The sequence below is a fragment of the Protomyctophum parallelum genome (assembly GCF_964188405.1).
Source record: "Protomyctophum parallelum genome assembly, chromosome: 14".
NCBI lineage: Eukaryota > Metazoa > Chordata > Actinopteri > Myctophiformes > Myctophidae > Protomyctophum > Protomyctophum parallelum.
The window spans coordinates 2,479,282-2,499,685 of NC_139709.1; the positions used below are offsets into that span (position 1 = coordinate 2,479,282).

The following is a 20,404-nucleotide window of genomic DNA, read 5'->3' on the forward strand; positions in this document are numbered from 1 at the left end:
CATGATACAACCTCTCTGTGTGTGTGTGTGTGTGTGTGTGTGTGTGTGTGTGTGTGTGTGTGTGTGTGTGTGTGTGTGTGTGTGTGTGTGTGTGTGTGTGTCCACACAGTTCCAGCTACTGCACCACCCACTTCCTGCTTGCTGTGATTTCATCACACGTACAGTACATACAGTGCGGTGGTGGTGGTGGTGGGAGAAGCACTCACATTCTTTACTCAAGTAAAAGTATCGATACTGCAATGTACAAAATATTGTGTTACAACTAGTTAAAAGTCTGTATTTCAAAATTTAGTTGAGTTTAAAAGTACAAAAGTATTGGCATCAAAATGTATACGTCTAGTCCGACACAAACATTACCCCATTCTGAACGGGAACCCGTTTTGGTGTCAGCATCATGTTATGCTTTAGCTATTGAAAAATAGCAGATCTACAAGCTCGTAGCGCGCCACCGAGTGGCGCGATACGAGCTTGTAGGTCTGCTGTTTTTGAAAAATCGAAGAGCGACTGACATAGAAGACATGTTTAGAATCTGATCTCAGGTCAGAATGGGTTAAATTGCCTTTGACAATGAATTGAGAATTTATTTTACATCATATGAGTCCGATGATAAGAGCGCCCCTCACTTCACACAGGTGTGATTTTTTTGTTGTTTTAACCCATTCTGACCTGAGATCAGATTCTACAAATGTCTTCTACATCCTGACAGTTTTCCATTCTGACCTGAGATCAGATTCTATAAATGTCTTCTACATCCTGACAGTTTTCCATTCTGACCTGAGATCAGATTCTAAAAATGTCTTCTACATCCTGACAGTTTTCCATTCTGACCTGAGATCAGATTCTAGAAATGTCTTCTACATCCTGACAGTTTACCATTCTGACCTGAGATCAGATTCTAGAAATGTCTTCTACATCCTGACAGTTTACCATTCTGACCTGAGATCAGATTCTAGAAATGTCTTCTACATCCTGACAGTTTTAAATTCTGACCTGAGATCAGATTCTAAAAATGTCTTCTACATCCAGACAGTTTTCCATTCTGACCTGAGATCAGATTCTAAAAATGTCTTCTACATCCTGACAGTTTTCCATTCTGACCTGAGATCAGATTCTAAAAAATGTCTTCTACATCCTGACAGTTTTCTGAAAAATCTATGTAATCTATGTCAGTCGTTCTTCGATTTTTCAAAAATAGCAGACCTACAAGCTCATAGCGCGCCACTCGGTGGCGCGCTATGAGCTTGTAGATCTGCTATTTTTCAATAGCTAAAGCATAACATAATGCTAACACCAAAAGGGGTTCCCGCCCCAAAATGGGTAAAATACAGTGTCCATATATGGGCGCAACTCTCTCAACAGAAAAGGCTCTGCGTCTGGAAGCTCCGCCCCTACCGTGCAGGGCCGTCCTATCAGAGAGCAGGACCTTGATGATGTCATTGTGCACCACCCTCATCCTCCGCCTCTCGGCCGCCACGCAATACTGGACCTGTTCCAGCTGAGTGACCGGGCTGACGGGCTTCAACTGGACCTACAGAACCACACACACACACACACACACACACACACACACACACACACACACACACACACACACACACACACACACACACACACACACACACACACACACACACACACACACACACACACACACACACACACACACACACACACACACACACACACACACACACAAAAATGTGTTTTGACAGGCCTTGATGTCGTTGTAATGACATATTTTACACTTTGGTTGCATGCTGAAAATAGCTGATATACAATCTCACAACGAGATTGTATATCTGCTATTTTCAGCATGCAACCCAGCATAAAACTGGATACCTTGTCCACTGGTCCCTTACTAACATTTTAGTCTAGTTTTTTAGTGTGTGTTTGACACTAACTCTGGGGGGAGCCCACAGGGTTCGAACTGGCAACCTTGCGGTTACCATCCAGTCACTCACACACACACACGCACACGCACACGCGCACACACCAACCTTTTTCCCAGTGTGTGTGCGGTGGGTGACAAAGGTGGCGTAGGCGTGACAGACTCTCCAGTGCCGATCGGTGAACAGGTCCTCACAGCTCACCACGATGCCAACCTGGCAACACAGTCCAATGAGTACAGTAAGTTTACACAACCTGGCAACGTGGTTGTGAAACACAGTCTCATAAACCAACGCCCTACTTGATCATTCACACCACAGCGTCACACAAAAGCATCAACCGTAGCAGATCTTCCTTCATGCCTGAGTGTCCAAGTTGCTCCTTTACACCTGACAGGGGGGAGTTTCCCTGGTTGGACGTAGCGCGTGGAAGGAACACGTTATTCCAACCAGTTCCTTTCCCCTCCATCAGGCGCCCCGGCTGGCCAGGGGGAGGCAGTATAGAGACCAGGATTACTGCATGTTTTTTGTGAGGGTTACCTACCCTAGGGGACACGGGGAGAACATGTGAGGGTACCTACCCTAGGGGACACGGGGAGAACATGTGAGGGTACCTACCATAGGGGACACGGGGAGAACATGTGAGGGTACCTACCCTAGGGGACACGGGGAGAACATGTGAGGGTACCTACCCTAGGGGACACGGGGAGAACATGTGAGGGTACCTACCCTATAGGGGATACGGGGAGAACATGTGAGGGTACCTACCCTATAGGGGACACGGGGAGAACATGTGAGGGTACCTACCCTAGGGGACACGGGGAGAACATGTGAGGGTACCTACCCTATAGGGGACACGGGGAGAACATGTGAGGGTACCTACCCTATAGGGGACACGGGGAGAACATGTGAGGGTACCTACCCTAGGGGACACGGGGAGAACATGTGAGGGTACCTACCCTAGGGGACACGGGGAGAACATGTGAGGGTATACCTACCCTAGGGGACACGGGGAGAACATGTGAGGGTACCTACCCTAGGGGACACGGGGAGAACATGTGAGGGTACCTACCCTATAGGGGACACGGGGAGAACATGTGAGGGTACCTACCCTATAGGGGACACGGGGAGAACATGTGAGGGTACCTACCCTAGGGGACACGGGGAGAACATGTGAGGGTACCTACCCTAGGGGACACGGGGAGAACATGTGAGGGTACCTACCCTAGGGGACACGGGGAGAACATGCGAGGGTACCTACCCTAGGGGACACGGGGAGAACATGTGAGGGTACCTACCCTAGGGGACACGGGGAGAACATGTGAGGGTATCTACCCTAGGGGACACGGGGAGAACATGTGAGGGTACCTACCCTAGGGGACACGGGGAGAGCATGTGAGGGTACCTACCCTAGGGGACACGGGGAGAACATGTGAGGGTACCTACCCTAGGGGACACGGGGAGAACATGTGAGGGTACCTACCCTAGGGGACACGGGGAGAACATGTGAGGGTACCTATAGGGGACACGGGGAGAACATGTGAGGGTACCTACCCTAGGGGACACGGGGAGAACATGTGAGGGTACCTACCCTAGGGGACACGGGGAGAACATGTGAGGGTACCTACCCTAGGGGACACGGGGAGAACATGTGAGGGTACCTACCCTAGGGGACACGGGGAGAACATGTGAGGGTACCTACCCTAGGGGACACGGGGAGAACATGTGAGGGTACCTACCCTAGGGGACACGGGGAGAACATGTGAGGGTATCTACCCTAGGGGACACGGGGAGAACATGTGAGGGTACCTACCCTAGGGGACACGGGGAGAGCATGTGAGGGTACCTACCCTAGGGGACACGGGGAGAACATGTGAGGGTACCTACCCTAGGGGACACGGGGAGAACATGTGAGGGTACCTACCCTAGGGGACACGGGGAGAACATGTGAGGGTACCTATAGGGGACACGGGGAGAACATGTGAGGGTACCTACCCTATAGGGGACACGGGGAGAACATGTGAGGGTACCTACCCTAGGGGACACGGGGAGAACATGTGAGGGTACCTACCCTATAGGGGACACGGGGAGAACATGTGAGGGTACCTACCCTAGGGGACACGGGGGGAACATGTGAGGGTACCTACCCTAGGGGACACGGGGAGAACATGTGAGGGTACCTACCCTAGGGGGACACGGGGAGAACATGTGAGGGTACCTACCCTATAGGGGACACGGGGAGAACATGTGAGGGTACCTACCCTAGGGGACACGGGGAGAACATGTGAGGGTACCTACCCTAGGGGACACGGGGAGAACATGTGAGGGTACCTACCCTAGGGGACACGGGGAGAACATGTGAGGGTACCTACCCTAGGGGACACGGGGAGAACATGTGAGGGTACCTACCCTAGGGGACACGGGGAGAACATGTGAGGGTACCTACCCTAGGGGACACGGGGAGAACATGTGAGGGTACCTACCCTAGGGGACATGGGGAGAACATGTGAGGGTACCTACCCTAGGGGACACGGGGAGAACATGCAAACTCCACTAAAAACTGTGTTTTTAACTGCTGCTTGCGAGATAAACCACAATGCAAACAAAGTTTTAGTTGGGACTTTATCGTGTTTATCCTGGAATTGTAACGCTGTGGTTTTATCGCACTTCAAATAAATCAAATAAAACAAATCAAAAATAGATTGTCTGACCTCCATGCTGGTGTTGAAGGCTCTGTTGACCTTTGCCTTGATATTCACCACCTGACCCACCCTGGGAGGGGGAGAGAGAGAGAGAGAGAGAGAGAGAGAGAGAGAGAGAGAGAGAGAGAGAGAGAGAGAGAGAGAGAGAGAGAGAGAGAGAGAGAGAGAGAGAGAGAGAGAGAGAGAGAGAGAGAGAGAGACAGAGAGAGAGAGAGAGAGACAGAGAGACAGAGAGAGAGAGAGAGAGAGAGAGACAGACAGAGACAGAGACAGAGACAGAGACAGAGACAGAGACAGAGACAGAGAGAGAGAGAGAGAGAGAGAGAGAGAGAGGCAATAAGGAAACTGAGTCACAATGTCTCTGTGTCATACCGCTCTCTCTCTCTCACACACGCAGGGCTGTCACGATCAAGACATTTTATTTGACAATCAATTGCCATTCAGATAATTGCGATCGACACTTTTTAACCCATTTAGGCTCGACGTTCGACATTTCTAAAATGTCTTCTAAATCCTGACAGTTTTCCATCAGGATTTGTGCCACGTTTTCACGATTATTTAAAAAAATAGCAGACCTACAAGCTCATAGCGCGCCACTCGGTGGCGCGCTATGAGCTTGTAGATCTGGTATTTTTAAATAGCTAAATTATAACAATGTTTAAAACACCAAAATGGGTTAATTGATTAATTGATTGATGGATGGGTTAATTGATTGATTGATTAATTTTTTCTCCACATTGAACATCGGAAAACAGTAAAAGGCTTTAATTGTAAATGAGCATTTTTATTCAATATACAGGTGAAATTAAATGAAATAGATTGACAATTATTATGCAAAATAAGGCGATTATATAACAACTGTGACACGCACACACACACTCATGCACGCACACACACACACACACACACCAACTGACCCGATGGTGTGCTGAAAGCAGATGTCGTCCATAGAAGCTGTGACACAGGGACACCCAGCATGCCTTTCAGCTGCCAAGAGGACACACACACACACACACACACACACACACACACACACACACACACACACACACACACACACACACACACACACACACACACACACGTGTCATTGGCATTTCTGGTATGACAAAAATGCCCTGTGTGTGTGGACGGCCGGACACACACACACGTGGACAACAACACGCATAAAGCCAGTCCCGAACAGAATAGGTTTTTTGAGGGCACACATTTCACACACGGCTGTTTTCCTGTGATTAAAACAAATCCTGGAGCATTATTATTGTTGTTGTCGGACAGACAGTGTGCTCCGTGTGAAGGGAAGGCTGATTAGAATTGGATTGGATCAAACAAACACATTTTAATTCACCAAAACAACTGTGTTTTCTATTTTATTAGAGTTCCCTGCTGTCGCTGACAAAGCCCAGTGCTACAAAATGCTGCGTACACGATCAGGAAAAAATAACTATTCTCCTGAATGCTGCCTTTGGGTATTCAGTATTTTAGCCGTGACGTGAGCGCCCCCTCCTGAGATACTTCCGGGTCCTACTTTTGTGTCGCTTTTGTGTCCCCATAGAGTTATACTGTGTCCCCATAGAGTTATACTGTGTCCCCATAGAGTTATACTGTGACGCTCCGTCGGACTAAATCTGAGACGAAAACAACCACGAAAGTCTAATTTTACCGCTTTCTTTTCCTCGCAACAACAAACTGCTGCTCTCCCAAAATCTGGCTGTGACAGGCCGTCTGCCCCACATGGGATACTATCGCCATTTTATTTCATTGTGTCAACAAAATCCTCATTAATGCAAACTAGATTCAACATACTTAAAGCCTGCACACAGTCTAAATATACCCCCGAAATATTGCCACCTTCAATAATAATGATAATAATAGTCTTTATTGTCTCCACATTATATATTTTTGTTGTCATGGACACTTGTACAAAACATTAATAATTCCACTCGAGTTGGAAGCATTAAGACCTATTTTAACCCTCTATGGCTTCCTTTCTGAAAAATAACGTCACTGTAAAAAGATTCACGCGTTTAGATATTCTATTTACAATGAGATGCGGACGGGAGCTGGTGCCACTTGGACCCGGACGTAACGCAGGACTACCTTTGATGTCTGTTGTGTGTGTGTGTGAGTGTGCACACGTGCATGCTTATGTACCTGGCTGCTTGCGCCATAGATAGACAATAGAGGGAATGTGCATCGCATGCATAAAATGAGTGTCAAATCGAGTGGCAAAGTGTGTTTAACGTTGTTTAATGCAATCAGACTTCTCTGACTGTTTGGATGCATATGGGCTGTCATGGTCAGGAAGTGTAGTTTTTTGCCACTCAGTAGGCGTTCTCGCCAAACGTCCCGGTATGATGATGATGATGATGATGATGATGATGATGATGATGGCAGCACGTGTATGTAGACCCTCTAAAGACCTCCTCCCTCCTGTTGTGACTGACCTGTTCTTGTGGCCCTAATAGTCTAACCCTCTTTGTCGTGTAGGCCTACTGTTTTTCTCTTTCTTCTTGCAAACTTTCGAAAGCTAATATTAACCAACAGACACCATACCAGACAGACAGACAGCAAGACAGACAGACAGACAGACACAACACCAGAGACAGACAGACAGACAGACAGACAGACTCCATACCAGACAGACAGACAGACAGACTCCATACCAGACAGACAGGCGGTGGAGTCCATCCATTTCAGCAGCTGTCCCACGCTGAGCTCCTGGCGGTGGTTGGTGTGACACGGCATCACCAGCTGGCTCATCTTCACACTGACCACACCGCCGTCTCCCTCGTCCTCCCCCTCCTCTTCCTCCTCCTCCTCCCCCCCCCTCCTCTTCCTCCTCCCTGTCCTGACGACTCCCCTGGCTTCTGAAACTCATCTCCCACGCTGAGAAGAAGAAGGAGAAGAAGAAAACAAGTTTATTATCTGTGAGTTTATTTTAACCCATTCTGACCCGAGATCAGATTAAAAAAATGTCTTCTCCATCCTGACAGTTTTCTGAAAAAGCTATGTTTCTATCTCAGTCGTTCTTCGATTTTTTTCAAAAATAGCAGACCTACAAGCTCGTAGCGCGCCACTCGGTGGCGCGCTACGAGCTTGTAGATCTGCTGTTTTTCAATAGCCAAAGCTTAACAAAAAGGGGTTCCTGCCCATAATGGGTTAAGACCTAAAAGTATCATGTATTCTCCTTGTTCTATTCCCTCCTGCTTCTCATCGGCGTCTGAAGACGCCTCGGAGCCTGTCGTCGATCTTCATTTCCCAGCGGAAGGAAGGAGAGGAACTTCACAGTTTACAGTTGACAGTTTACAGTCTGCCTGACTGCAAACCAGCGGTGGAAAGAAAACTAAGTACATTAAAGCGCAAATAACATGCATTTTAAAACTGCTTTTAATATTTAATAATCATATCAAAGTTATTTCTAATGGTTTGAGCCTCAATCACCACTCTGATATAACCAGGCCTTGTCATTTCTTTCTGGACTTTGAAAGCAGTTTTAGCTGCAGTAACACAATGTCCTGAGGTGGAGAGGGTGCTGATATGCAGATTATTTAATATTTGAGTCATTATAATACTGATGCTAGATAAAACCAGGCTTGTTTCCATTACATGCCAGCTTGGAAAATCAACAATGGTGGACATTGTAAACAAAGTGGAAATGCAAATTTGCAACTGAAGACTGAAGAAAAGGAGGAATTATACAAAGTAGGGTGACATTGATGACATCACGATGAGGCCAAAATCAGTCGAGCTGTTTCTGAGAGCAATTTCCATTAAAACACCCATATGACATGAAGGCCTGATTGTTCAAAATTGGTTATTTGTGGGGGTAGAAAACACATATGGGAGCCCCAAAAACACAAAATAAATTGAAAGAGTTGAATTTCATGTTATAGGTCCTTTAACTCAAGTACTGTGCTTGAAAGGGATGTTTCCCTTTCAAACAACCTTTTGTCATTTTATCATTCTAGTACATCTACTCAGTCTTATGTGGTAATAATAATAATAATGAATTGCATTTTTATAGCGCTTTTCCAAGTGCTCAAAAGCGCTTTACAATGGTTCATTCATTCATACATTGGGAGGTGAAGGTTCATTCATTCATACATTGGGAGGTGAAGGTTCATTCATTCATACATTGGGAGGTGAAGGTTCATTCATTCATACGTTGGGAGGTGAAGGTTCATTCATTCATACATTGGGAGGTGAAGGTTCATTCATTCATACATTGGGAGGTGAAGGTTCATTCATTCATACATTGGGAGGTGAAGGTTCATTCAGTCATACATTGGGAGGTGAAGGTTCATTCATTCATACATTGGGAGGTGAAGGTTCATTCATTCATACATTGGGAGGTGAAGGTTCATTCATTCATACATTGGGAGGTGAAGGTTCATTCATTCATACGTTGGGAGGTGAAGGTTCATTCATTCATACATTGGGAGGTGAAGGTTCATTCATTCATACATTGGGAGGTGAAGGTTCATTCATTCATACATTGGGAGGTGAAGGTCCATTCATTCATACATTGGGAGGAGAAGGTTCATTCATTCATACATTGGGAGGTGAAGGTTCATTCATTCATACATTGGGAGGTGAAGGTTCATTCATTCATACATTTGGAGGTGAAGGTTCATTCATTCATACATTGCGAGGTGAAGGTTCATTCATTCATACATTGGGAGGAGAAGGTTCATTCATTCATACATTGGGAGGTGAAGGTTCATTCATTCATACATTGGGAGGAGAAGGTTCATTCATTCATACATTGGGAGGTGAAGCGGCGAACAGTCGACGCCAGCGTCCTCACTTCCCACATTCACACACCGACGGTGGCGAGCTCACACCGACCGACTCACTGGAGGCAATGTGGGGTTCAGTGTCTTGCCCAAGGACACTTCGACATGTGTTCAAGAGGAGGAGCAGGGATTCAAACCTCTGACCCAGGGATCATTGGACGACCTGCTCTACCTCCTGAGCCACAGCCGCCCAAAACACCCCAGACAGTTTTCTGACAAGGTGCTTGTTGATTCAGTATTTACATACCGGTATTTGATATTAATTTTAGCTGCCCCTCCCCCTTCCTATACAAACCCATTGTAACCCATTGTAACTTAAAACTCGTTTTAACTATTTAACTTGTAAGTAGAGAAAAAGAATCCCGCACTGTCTTCACTTGAGTTAAGATTTAACTTGTGAAATAGCATTACTTTTGGTACTTTAAGTGATGCCGATACTTTTATACTTAACTTGTGTATAGGCTACTTAAAAGTACATTTTGAATACCAGACCTTTACTTTACAGGCTTTATTTACTTGTAACATAAGTATGTCTACATTGCCGCATTGATTGTACAGTGACAAATGTGAGTAGGCTACTTCTGCCATCACTGTTGATTTCTCAGGGCAGGGAGGGGTTAACAGGAACTTTACAAACACAAACTAGCCTCGACAAGACAGACAGAAAGACACACTAAACTGGATTGTCATGATTTTCTGTTGTTTGTTTTTCCCTTTATAGACGGTTGTGACTGAGAGAGTACATGATTGTCTCCAAACTATAACTCCACTGAAAAGGCATTCTTTAATTAAGAAGGAGTTTTCTGGAGTTGATGCACCGATAGTCTGACTTTCTGTGCGATTATACCTTGCACAGATTGTTGCTTTTCATCATCAGCTCTGCATTAATTAACTAGAAAAAGTGCCCTTCTGGGCACAGGTCTCCACCAGGTTATCCACAGATCCGTGCAGTTAGAGGTAAAAACACTTTTGGGGCAGTTATAGCGCCACCTTGAGGCTGAGTTGAAATTGTTCATGTGGCATTTTGTCCTTGGCCTAGTGGGAATGTGGGTGCACAATTTCACGGAAATCACGCGATGTGTTCATGATTTGCAGCATTCTGTTTGAAACTGAGCACTCCTGTGAACTTTGGAAGCCAATCTTAACCAATCAGGATGGAGTCTGAGAAATGTGAAAGAGCGGTTTGGTTGAATGGCTCTAGAGAGACTGTGTACCAATTTGCGTGATGTTTGGACAAAATGTGTAGGTGTACTGTGCAAAAACTTGTTTTGCACAAAGCGGCCTCCTGGTGGCGCTATAACAGGCCGTTGTGGAAAGTTTGGGGCAGAGGTTCATCGTTGGCATCCAGGGAGTGTGTGTGCAAAATGTGGCATGGACCGGGTTAACGGTGGCCGAGATTAGCTGCTAACGGACGGACGGACGGACACACGGACACACGGACACACGGACGGACGGACGCAGTGCAAAACATACTCTCTCCCTAGCCCAAACATTTAGAATCTCGTAGAGGGTTTTTTTCGATTCTGACGAATCTCTCTACGAGAGTCTAAAACATAACCCCCCCCTTTACCGTCGAAAGTTGAACGTTTGTGCCTCAAAATCACTCTTACCTTGTACAAATGCAAAATCTAAGCTGCTTTTAATGTTGCCCCACTTGTTTGTGAGGTGTACGGATTCAGATTAAACACGGAACATGCTTATCTTTCAATAAAAAAGGTATTTTAATCCACTCTGTCTCGGAATCTGGCGGCCATCTTGCTTTTCTCTCCATTGTAAATGCGCAAGAGAACCCTGGCCGCTAGGGGCGCGGGCAATATTCTGTTGCGCCGTTTACCGCATTTACAATGGAGGATTCAGAAACAGAGTGGATTAAAATAGCTTTTTCTATTGAAAAATAAGCATGTTCCGTGTTTAATCTGAATCCGTACACCTCACAAACAAGTGGGGCAACATTAAAAGCAGCTTAGATTTTGCATTTGTACAAGGTAAGAGTGATTTTGAAGCACAAACGTTCAACTTTCGACGGTAAAGGGGGGGGTTATGTTTTAGACTCTCGTAGAGAGATTCGTCAGAATCGAAAAAAAACCCTCTACGAGATTCTAAATGTTTGGGCTACTCTCTCCCCATGCCTTCGGCCTGGTGGAGACAATAAAACATGCATTAATATGAGCTCCACATTATCTCATTGCAGTACACTAATTAGATCCCCCCCCCCCCCCACTTATTTGTTGTAAGTGTAAGATCAGTGACCCAGACTATGCACACACTGCACACTAAATGAAGTGGAAACCGAGCTACACTTCCTAACCATCTGTCCACTGTACCAAGACATCAGAGACACATACTGTCTGTCCACTGTACCAAGACATCAGAGACACATACTGTCTGTCCACTGTACCAAGACATCAGAGACACATACTGTCTGTCCACTGTACCAAGACATCAGAGACACATACTGTCTGTCCACTGTACCAAGACATCAGAGACACATACTGTCTGTCCACTGTACCGAGACATCAGAGACACATACTGTCTGTCCACTGTACCAAGACATCAGAGACACATACTGTCTGTCCACTGTACCAAGACATCAGAGACACATACTGTCTGTCCACTGTACCAAGACATCAGAGACACATACTGTCTGTTCACTGTACCAAGACATCAGAGACACATACTGTCTGTCCACTGTACCAAGACATCAGAGACACATACTGTCTGTCCACTGTACCAAGACATCAGAGACACATACTGTCTGTCCACTGTACCAAGACATCAGAGACACATACTGTCTGTCCACTGTACCAAGACATCAGAGACACATACTGTCTGTCCACTGTACCAAGACATCAGAGACACATACTGTCTGTCCATTGTACCAAGACATCAGAGACACATACTGTCTGTCCACTGTACCAAGACATCAGAGACACATACTGTCTGTCCATTGTACCAAGACATCAGAGACACATACTGTCTGTTCACTGTACCAAGACATCAGAGACACATACTGTCTGTCCACTGTACCAAGACATCAGAGACACATACCGTCTGTCCATTGTACCAAGACATCAGATACACATACTGTCTGTCCACTGTACCAAGACATCAGAGACACATACTGTCTGTCCACTGTACCAAGACATCAGAGACGCATACTGTCTGTCCACTGTACCAAGACATCAGAGACACATACTGTCTGTCCACTGTACCAAGACATCAGAGACACATACTGTCTGTCAAATGTACCAAGACATCAGAGACACATACTGTCTGTCCACTGTACCATCAGAGACATACTGTCTGTCCACTGTACCAAGACATCAGAGACACATACTGTCTGTCCACTGTACCAATACATCAGAGACACATACTGTCTGTCCACTGTACCAAGACATCAGAGACACATACTGTCTGTCCACAGTACCAAGACATCAGAGACACATACTGTCTGTCCATTGTACCAAGACATCAGAGACACATACTGTCTGTCCATTGTACCAAGACATCAGAGACACATACTGTCTGTCCATTGTACCAAGACATCAGAGACACATACTGTCTGTCCACTGTACCAAGACATCAGAGACACATACTGTCTGTCCACTGTACCAAGACATCAGAGACACATACTGTCTGTCCATTGTACCAAGACATCAGAGACACATACTGTCTGTCCACTGTACCAAGACATCAGAGACACATACTGTCTGGCCACTGTACCAATACATCAGAGACACATACTGTCTGTCCACTGTACCAAGACATCAGAGACACATACTGTCTGTCCACTGTACCAAGACATCAGAGTCACATACTGTCTGTCCACTGTACCAAGACATCAGAGACACATACTGTCTGTCCACTGTACCAAGACATCAGAGACACATACTGTCTGTCCACTGTACCAAGACATCAGAGACACATACTGTCTGTCCACTGTACCAAGACATCAGAGACACATACTGTCTGTCCACTGTACCAAGACATCAGAGACACATACTGTCTGTCCACTGTACCAAGACACCAGAGACACATACTGTCTGTCCACTGTACCAAGACATCAGAGACACATACTGTCTGTCCACTGTACCAAGACATCAGAGACACATACTGTCTGTCCACTGTACCAAGACATCAGAGACACATACTGTCTGTCCACAGTACCAAGACATCAGAGACACATACTGTCTGTCCACTGTACCAAGACATCAGAGACACATACTGCCTGTCCACTGTACCAAGACATCAGAGACACATACTGTCTGTCCACTGTACCAAGACATCAGAGACACATACTGTCTGTCCATTGTACCGAGACATCAGAGACACATACTTCAATTCATTACAACCACACACAGAGATTTTGAAAACATGACCAATGACAAAAAACACCCATATCACAATGTGCAAAAACACAGCAGCAAGATGTGTGAGCTGCTGTGATAGGAGAAGGATATCAAATGGAACACAACCACCCTAAAGACTAATCATTGTGTATATATTCCTGCACTATACCTGCATCCAGTGATCTTGGTACATAGAAGTTGATCTATTGAAGATCCTGACCTTCAAAGTAGCCTACATAATTTTTGTTTTGATTCTATTGTTGTATTGTTCTTTCTGCTTTGGCAATGTATGTAAACGTATGTTTTGTTTTCTCATGCCAATAAAGCCCTTTGAAGTGTAAGATCAGTGAAGCTTGATCTATATCCTTCCATCATCACAAAACAAACAGGTTTCTTTGGATACCAGCAGGCAGTTGGTTTAGATTATATTCGCCAAGAGCAATGCAGTGATTGCGACATTTAACATCAACAACAGAACAGACATGCAGAGAGACATAGCCTACCTCTAGTTTTCTCCGCCAGCGCTTTCAAATCAAGTTTCACGTTGACGGCATTAGGGCGTTTAATAAATGCAGGACGGTCCATTTTTCAGAGCAAATGTATTACAGTATAGTAGAGGCCTATAGCATAGGCCTATATACAACAAAATGATCCAAAACCCTTTCCTATTTGCAGCACGATGTTTGCGACACAGTCTGTCAGTCACATTTAAAAGTATCTCACGCCAAAACCCGAAATACCATAACAATGTCTGTCTGCTGTACACACAGCTAAACGGAGGAACTTTTAAAACTACAACACAGCTTTATAGATAACTTAATTATCTTTCTCCTCTCTCTCTAGTTCAACCCAGGACGATCGGGACTATAGACTATAGCATGCCATTAAGCAGATGAAAGTGATATTATTATAGCTTCACACCATGCAGCGCAGAGACAGACAGAGGGCGATCAAATCTATCCCTTTATCTATTATAGATAAAGTACTTTTTATCTAAACGCCCTGCCTTTGCGTGTGTGTGTGTGTGTGTGTGTGTGTGTGTGTGTACCTGCCATGGCCGGTCACACGGACACACAAATCCATATATCGACACACACACACACACACACACACACACACACACACACACACACACACACACACACACACACACACACACACACACACACACACACACACACACACACACACACACACACACACACGTATACAGCATTGTAAAACGCTCATAAAGTTAGATCATAATCTCAATTTGCAGTATATATGCCAGCCAAACAACAACTTTTACGGTCGTTGCCAATAATTAATGCTGTAGAGAAAAGATAGCCTGCAGCCAGCCCTGTTTGACTTTTAAACTGAGTTTAAAAGGCACACACACACACACACACACACACACACACACACACACACACGACACACACACAAACAGTTGATTATACCTGCTGTACAGTGTGTGTACAGTTTGCTGTTTTCTGTGAGGTGATACGTCCTCCTGTCTGCTCCGGGTGGGTCGTTACTGTACAGTTAAAGTTACTGTACAGTCAGTCAGTGTAAAAAAACACTAGAAAGCATTGCTTGCTTGAACTCCAACCTACTGGACCGTGTGTGTGTGAACTGTGTCTGTGTCACTCTGACGCCAACATGTCAGTTGACTTTTCCAGTTTTTTTCACTGACGTTTGGTTTACTTTACGGTTAATACAACACGAGAGAGAGAGAGAGAGAGAGAGAGAGAGAGAGAGAGGCGTGCATGTTGCACTGTCTGTTGTTCCGACGCTTTCGGTGACCCGTCGAAGTCTGTGACAGCAGAGGGCGCGCTTGGACTTTGATTGTTTTTGCAGATTATTTGTTAGCCATACATACATACTTTGATCTGCAGATTATTGTTTTTGGGCATGTTTTGACTTTATGATGATTTAACCATTTCTGACCTGAGATCAGATTCATACGAGGTTTTCACTGGACACACACTGGTCTGATGAACCCATTCTGACCTGAGATCAGATTCATACGAGGTTTCCACTGGACACACACTGGTCTGATTAATAGCCTACAGTTTATTAGTCAGGGGATATTAATACAATCTGGGAATACATTTCTCACCAAGATCTTTCTTCACCAATGTGTTTGTAAGGGTGTCTACTAACATATCCCACATTGGTTTCTATTCCAACCACCCTAGGGACATTTTTGACAGCTACTGAAAATTGGGGGTAGGATCAGGCATCAACTACCATCAACTTCCATGATTCATGAACCCATTCCACACATTATAGTTTTGCACAAAAAAAAACACTCATTGGGCTAAATTGGGCCATATAGCCACGTGCCGAAATGTGCTGACCTCATCACATGTGTGAAGTTGTGTTTTCTGTGCAAAACTAATGCTTGGAATGGATTCCAATGGATGGATGGATTCAATGGATTCATTTATTATTGGTAAGAATTCAAGTGCTCGAGTCCTGGAAAAAACACTGGAGAGGAGAAGAGAAGGTGAGTCAGCGGCGTAACCTGCCACTGTCACCTGTTCATAGAGAGGAGAGAATAATTAACGCACAGTAACGGCCAGTGTTGTTTTCGTCGACTAAAACTAAGACGAAAAATGTTCGTCGACTACCTTTTTCCACTGACAAAAACAAATGGAAACTAAATGAAAACTATGCTATGGTGACTAAAACTAAGACTAAATATACTGACAATTTTGTCGACAAATAAAAACTAGACTAAAATGTCAGGAAGGAACTAGTGGACAAGAGATCCAGTATAAGTCATTTTACACTTTGGTTGTAGATATTTTCAGTGTAAAAGTGTAAAAACACTCATTACGACGGCATCAAGGCCCGCCAAAATACTAAAAAGACTAAATCAACTGTAGATTTAGTCGACTAAAATCTTATGACGTTTAGTCGACTAAAACTAGACTAACACTAAGACATTTCCAGGTGACTAAAATGTGACAAAAACTAAATGAAGTTTTAGTCCAAAGACTATGACTAAAACTAAAATAGAAATGTGCTGCCAAAAACAACACTGGTAAAGGCGTGACGTTTAACTGTCTATAACTCTAAGAACTGAGGACCTACAGTAGCCTATAGCCTATCTGGCTGTCTAACTTTACCGACTGGAGACGAACTGGAGCACAGAGCTCCGTCCGGGCGGGGCTGCATGGCTCTGGTAGCCTCAGGAGATGATTGCAGATGATGTCCCTCAGGTGTGGAGGTAGAGGAGCTGGGGGACACCTGCTGTGAAGTGGTCTCTAGCACCCTCTAGTGGCGCTGACTGGTACTACAGATCAATCACAGCACATGTGGTTGTGGAGCAGTGTTGTTTTCCTCGACTAAAACTAAGATGAAAAATGTAAGTCGACTACCTTTTTTTCACTGACTAAAACTAAATAGAAACTAAATAAAAACGAATCTATGGTGACTAAAACTAAGACTAAATATACTGACAATTTCGTCAACAAATAAAAACTAGACTAAAATGTTAGTAAGGGACTAGTGGACAAGAGATCCAGTTTTATGCTGGGTTGCATGCTGAAAATAGCAGATCTACAATCTCACAACGGGAGATTGTAGATCTGCTATTTTCAGCATGCAACCAAAGTGTAAAATATGTCATTACAACGACATCAAGGCCTGTCAAAACACATTTTAGTCGACTAAATCAACTGTGGATTTAGTCGACTAAAATCGTATGACATGTAGTCGACTAAAACTAGACTAAACACTAATACATTCCAGGTGACTAAAATGTGACTAAAACTAAGTGAAAACTATTCAAGAGACTAATGACTAAAACTAAAATAGAAATTTGCTGCCAAAAACATCACTGCTGTGGAGGTGATGGAGAGCGAACCGTAACAGATCTGACATTATTCTGATAATAGGCCCTATTCCCTAATTTCCCTGCACTTGTATGGAGTGTACAAAATGCAACCAGAATGACCTTCATGGGTCCATTTGTTCCACACCCATAAGGGGCCATTTGAATCCTCCTCAAGGAACCATGAGGAGTGACCAAACAAGTAAGCACCCCCCCCCCCCCCCCCCCCAACCAACAAGCACAATATCAGCCCCCTGACCAGAATGGTAAAGGGGGCTGTACATTTAAACTGTAAACTGTACATTTAGAATTGGCAACTTTGGCAAGACCTGTGAAAGAACTTAAAGGAGCTATAACATAAAATTCAACTTTTTCAATTTATTTTGTGTTTTTGGGGCTCCCATATGTGTTTTCTATCCCCACAAATAACCAATCTTGAACAATCAGGCTTTCATATCATATTGGTGCTTTAATGGAAATTGCTCTCAGGAACAGCTCAACTGATTTTGGCCTCATCGTGATGTCATCAATGTCACCCTACTTTGTATAATTCCTCCTTCTTCAGTCTTCAGTTCCAAATGTTCATTTCCACTTTGTTTACAATGTCCACCATTGTTGATTTTCCAAGCTGGAAACAAGGAATGGAAACGAGCCTGGTTTTATCTAGCATCAGTATTATAATGACTCAAATATTAAATAATCTGCATATCAGCACCCCCACCACCCCAGGACACTGTGGTATTGCAGCTAAAACTGCTTTCAAAGTCCAGAAAGAATTGACAAGGACTGATTATATCAGAGTGGTGATTGAGGCTCAAACCATTAGAAATAACTTTGATGTACAATATGATATTAAATATTAAAATCAGTTTTAAAATGCATGTTATTTGCGCTTTGAGGAAGAGACACAATTTATTTCCAATATGTCTGCTGTGCATACATCATAGTCATATGACGGAGCTTTGATTGTTCTCGGCCTATTGTCTCTAATTAGCCGGTCTCGTAAAACTAATGTTACTCTTAAAAAGGGTAGGCATAATAAGCTTTGGCTTCAGCCTACACCTTTTGGGTGCTAAACCTGACATAACAACACTGTCTTTAAAAATGTAAGTACCGAAATAAACTATTCATTCATACATAGTGGAAAAGCTTAATTAACATGAATTCTCTGGAGCTACATATTATGTTCAAGTGACGTCATAGAATGAATGCTCAATGCTCCCCAAACTATATCACTGTGGTTGGACTGTGGCTCAGGAGGTAGAGCAGGTCGTCCAATGATCCATGGGTCAGCGGTTCAAATCCCGGCTCCTCCTGTCTACATGTCAAAGTGTCCTTGGGCAAGACACTGAACCCCAAATTGCTGGTTGGTACCTTGCATGGCTTCCGCCGCAATCCGTATATGAATGGGTGAATGTAATGCACAATCTATGTAAAGCGCCTTGGATAAAGGCGCTATATAAATGCACCATTTACCATTTATATCAGGACAGAATTATAAAATGTCTTCGACCTACAACTTAACCCATTCTGACCGGGCACCCATTTTGGTGTTAGCATCATGTCGTGCTTTAGCTATTGAAAAATAGCAGATCTACAAGCTCATATCGCGGCACCGAGTGGCGCGATACGAGCTTGTAGGTCTGCTATTTTTGAAAAATCAACTGACATTTTTAGAATCTGATCTCAGGTCAGAATGGGTTCATCAGACCAGTGTGTGTCCGGTGGAAACCTCGTATGAATCTGATCTCAGGTCAGAATGGGTCAATGAATGCACATTGGAAACAAAGCGAAAAGCTTTTTCTTTGGCCAAACAGAGCCATATCTCCCTCTCAGCTGTCCTATACACCGTGTCCCTCTCAGCTATCCTAGGCCTACTGATGTCTCTCTATACATGCATGGAAGTTGAAACCATTTCCATTATAATAATAGCTCAAAAGTCTATATTATAGCAAGCATTATATTGCTTGCAGATAGGGACAATAATCAGCTTCAATAAGACCACCTCACTCAATGACAGAAGCATTGATGCACACACCTTACCCTAGAACACGTACACATATGTTGTTACATCACTAAACACAGGTAGGCTATATTTTAACTAGGGCTGTCAATCGATTAAAATATTTAACTCGATTAATCACATAATTGTCCATAGTTAACTGTGATTAATCGCTAATTAATCGCATATTTTGTATAAGTTCTAAATATACCTATTTTTCATATCAAGGCCCATTATTTATTCTGCATTTGAGCCACGGACCACCATTTGATGAGATTTAGCCTTCCAGACCCAAACTAAAGAACTGTATTGATGTTGGCCAATGGTACCATTACTAGAGATAACAGGCCATGTTGATCAAAATAACATGTTTTCTAAGTTTTCTAATTGTGTAGACTCACTGGGAGAGAGAGAGAGAGAGAGAGAGAGAGAGAGAGAGAGGGGGAGAGAGGCGGGGCTCACTGAATGCCTGCATTCACATGCATGCGTCTCTCAACCATTCTGTCAAACTTCACAGTGCGTTAATCGTTAATGGCACTAAAAAAAAAAAAAAGTAGTGCCATTAAAAGGATTGTGAGTTAACTAGTTAATAGTGCGTTAACTTTGACAGCCCTAATTTTAACACATACACAGTTAAACACTTGTAGAGTTTGTTTTAGAGGCTAAAACAAACTCTACAAGTGTTTAACTGCGAGTGTTTTAACATGGGGATTCATATCACTCAACCTCAAATATTCAAATGTTAAAGGTTGAACCCACATTTGGTAAATCGTCTCAAGTTTAGTTAACAGGGGAAAGAAGTAGATTTAACAAAACTTTAATGAAGACAATAGGTAGAATTGA

The 20,404-nt window shown here is 44.0% G+C and overlaps 1 protein-coding gene across 1 annotated transcript in view; it reads right to left on the minus strand.

Annotated features, from left to right (window-relative positions):
* The window catches only part of acot11a (acyl-CoA thioesterase 11a), a gene marked incomplete at both ends in the record, with an annotated part of 43,847 nt that extends 29,056 nt beyond the window's left edge, over positions 1–14,791 (minus strand). The window contains 6 exons of the mRNA XM_083781715.1: positions 1,393–1,528; positions 1,998–2,102; positions 4,598–4,658; positions 5,506–5,575; positions 7,255–7,458; positions 14,785–14,791. Coding sequence (XP_083637841.1) covers positions 1,393–1,528; positions 1,998–2,102; positions 4,598–4,658; positions 5,506–5,575; positions 7,255–7,458; positions 14,785–14,791 — 583 coding nt within the window. The remainder of the gene's footprint in view (positions 1–1,392; positions 1,529–1,997; positions 2,103–4,597; positions 4,659–5,505; positions 5,576–7,254; positions 7,459–14,784) is intronic.
* Between the last annotated feature and the right edge of the window lie 5,613 nt (positions 14,792–20,404).